The sequence below is a fragment of the Callorhinus ursinus genome, unplaced genomic scaffold, assembly GCF_003265705.2.
Source record: "Callorhinus ursinus isolate GAN/ISIS: 27379988/994484 unplaced genomic scaffold, GSC_fseal_2.0 scaffold7506, whole genome shotgun sequence".
NCBI classification, from domain to species: Eukaryota; Metazoa; Chordata; class Mammalia; order Carnivora; family Otariidae; genus Callorhinus; species Callorhinus ursinus.
In genome coordinates this window covers 1-2,319 of record NW_027404556.1, presented here as the reverse complement: position 1 = coordinate 2,319, position 2,319 = coordinate 1, and the positions used below count along the sequence as shown (strand labels likewise).

At 64.4% G+C, this 2,319-nt stretch overlaps 1 protein-coding gene across 1 annotated transcript; it reads right to left on the bottom strand.

The window, feature by feature from the left end:
- Positions 1-5: 5 nt before the first annotated feature.
- LOC112818879 (heat shock 70 kDa protein 1) lies at positions 6-2,134 on the bottom strand (the record flags this gene model as incomplete). The annotated part of the gene is made up of 1 exon (XM_025865964.2): positions 6-2,134. A coding segment is annotated over exon 1 (1,920 nt), but the record flags the coding sequence as incomplete, so codon positions are not given.
- Between the last annotated feature and the right edge of the window lie 185 nt (positions 2,135-2,319).

The window sequence follows — 2,319 nt, the reverse complement described above, 5'->3', positions numbered from 1 at the left end:
TAATCCACCTCCTCAATGGTGGGGCCAGACCCAGAGCCCCCTTTGGGGGCCTGAGCCCCAAAGCCTCCGGCCCCGGGGCCTCCCGCCCCCTGGTACAGTCCGGTGATGATGGGGTTACACACCTGCTCCAGCTCCTTCCTCTTGTGCTCAAACTCATCCTTCTCGGCCAAGGTGTTGGCGTCCAGCCAGGAAATCACCTCCTGGCACTTGTCCAGCACCTTCTTCTTGTCCGCCTCGCTGATCTTCCCCTTGAGTCCCTCATCCTCCACGGCACTCTTCATGTTGAAGGCGTAGGACTCCAGGGCGTTCTTGGCGGACACCCTGTCGCGCTGCACCTCGTCCTCGGCTTTGTACTTCTCGGCCTCCTGCACCATGCGCTCGATCTCCTCCTTGCTCAGGCGGCCCTTGTCGTTGGTGATGGTGATCTTGTTGGCCTTGCCCGTGCTCTTGTCCGTGGCCGTGACGTTCAGGATGCCGTTGGCGTCGATGTCGAAGGTCACCTCGATCTGGGGCACTCCCCGGGGGGCCGGGGGGATGCCGCTCAGCTCGAAGCGCCCCAGCAGGTTGTTGTCCCGCGTCATGGCCCTCTCGCCCTCGTACACCTGGATCAGCACGCCAGGCTGGTTGTCCGAGTAGGTGGTGAAGATCTGCGTCTGCTTGGTGGGGATGGTGGAGTTGCGCTTGATCAGGGCGGTCATCACGCCCCCGGCCGTCTCCAGCCCCAGTGACAGCGGAGCCACGTCCAGCAGCAGCAGGTCCTGCACGTTCTCAGACTTGTCCCCCATCAGGATGGCTGCCTGCACCGCCGCCCCGTAGGCCACTGCCTCGTCGGGATTGATGCTCTTGTTGAGGTCGCGCCCGTTGAAGAAGTCTTGCAGCAGCTTCTGCACCTTGGGGATGCGGGTGGAGCCCCCCACCAGGACCAGGTCGTGGATCTGGGCCTTGTCCAGCTTGGCGTCGCGCAGCGCCTTCTCCACGGGCTCCAGGGTGCTCCGGAACAGGTCGGAGCACAGCTCCTCGAACCGCGCCCGGGTGATGGACGTGTAGAAGTCGATGCCCTCGAACAGGGAGTCGATCTCCAGGCTGGCTTGGGTGCTGGACGACAGGGTCCTCTTGGCCCTCTCGCAGGCGGTGCGCAGCCGCCTCACGGCCCGCTTGTTCTGGCTGATGTCCTTCTTGTGCTTCCTCTTGAACTCCTCCACGAAGTGGTTCACCAGCCTGTTGTCAAAGTCCTCCCCTCCCAGGTGGGTGTCCCCGGCCGTGGCCTTCACCTCGAAGATGCCGTCGTCGATCGTCAGGATGGACACGTCGAAGGTGCCGCCGCCCAGGTCAAAGATGAGCACGTTGCGCTCCCCCTTGCCGGTCCTGTCCAGGCCGTAGGCGATGGCGGCGGCCGTGGGCTCGTTGATGATCCTCAGCACGTTCAGCCCCGCGATCACCCCCGCGTCCTTGGTGGCCTGGCGCTGCGAGTCGTTGAAGTAGGCCGGCACGGTGATCACCGCGTTGGTCACCGGGTAGCCCAGGTACGCCTCGGCGATCTCCTTCATCTTGGTCAGCACCATGGACGAGATCTCCTCGGGGTAGAACGCCTTGGTCTCCCCCTTGTAGCTCACCTGCACCTTGGGCTTATCTCCGTCGTTGATCACCTGGAAAGGCCAGTGCTTCATGTCCGACTGCACCACCGGGTCGCCGAACTTGCGGCCGATCAGCCGCTTCGCGTCGAACACGGTGTTCTGCGGGTTCAGCGCCACCTGGTTCTTGGCCGCATCCCCGATGAGCCGCTCGGTGTCCGTGAAGGCCACGTAGCTGGGGGTGGTGCGGTTGCCCTGGTCGTTGGCGATGATCTCCACCTTGCCGTGCTGGAACACCCCCACGCAGGAGTAGGTGGTGCCCAGGTCGATGCCGATGGCCGCGGTTTTCGCCATGCCGCTGTCCTGCTCCCTTGCCCCGCGCTCAGGTTCAGGCTCCGTGAAAGGCGGTCGGGATCCGCGACGAGGAGCTCGGTCTTTTCTGAAGCTGCGAACTCGAGGACGTGCGGGATCGGGACGCGGCGGGTCTGCGAAAGTTGCGCCGGCGGACGCCACACGCTAGGCTGCTGTCTCTCGGCGGGTTTGCTGTTTGTCAGCGGCTGGGCGGCTCTGTGTTTATAACGCTTCACCCGGCCCGGCCTTTCCCGTCCTCGGCCAATCGCGGAGCCCTGCGGGCCTGCCAGGTCGGGAATATTCCACGGGTTTCGTCTCGCGTCCTGCCTCCAGGCTTTCTGGGACCAATCGGCGTCCGGGGTGCCGCCCCTCCCAGAACTCTCCAGACTCTTCTGGG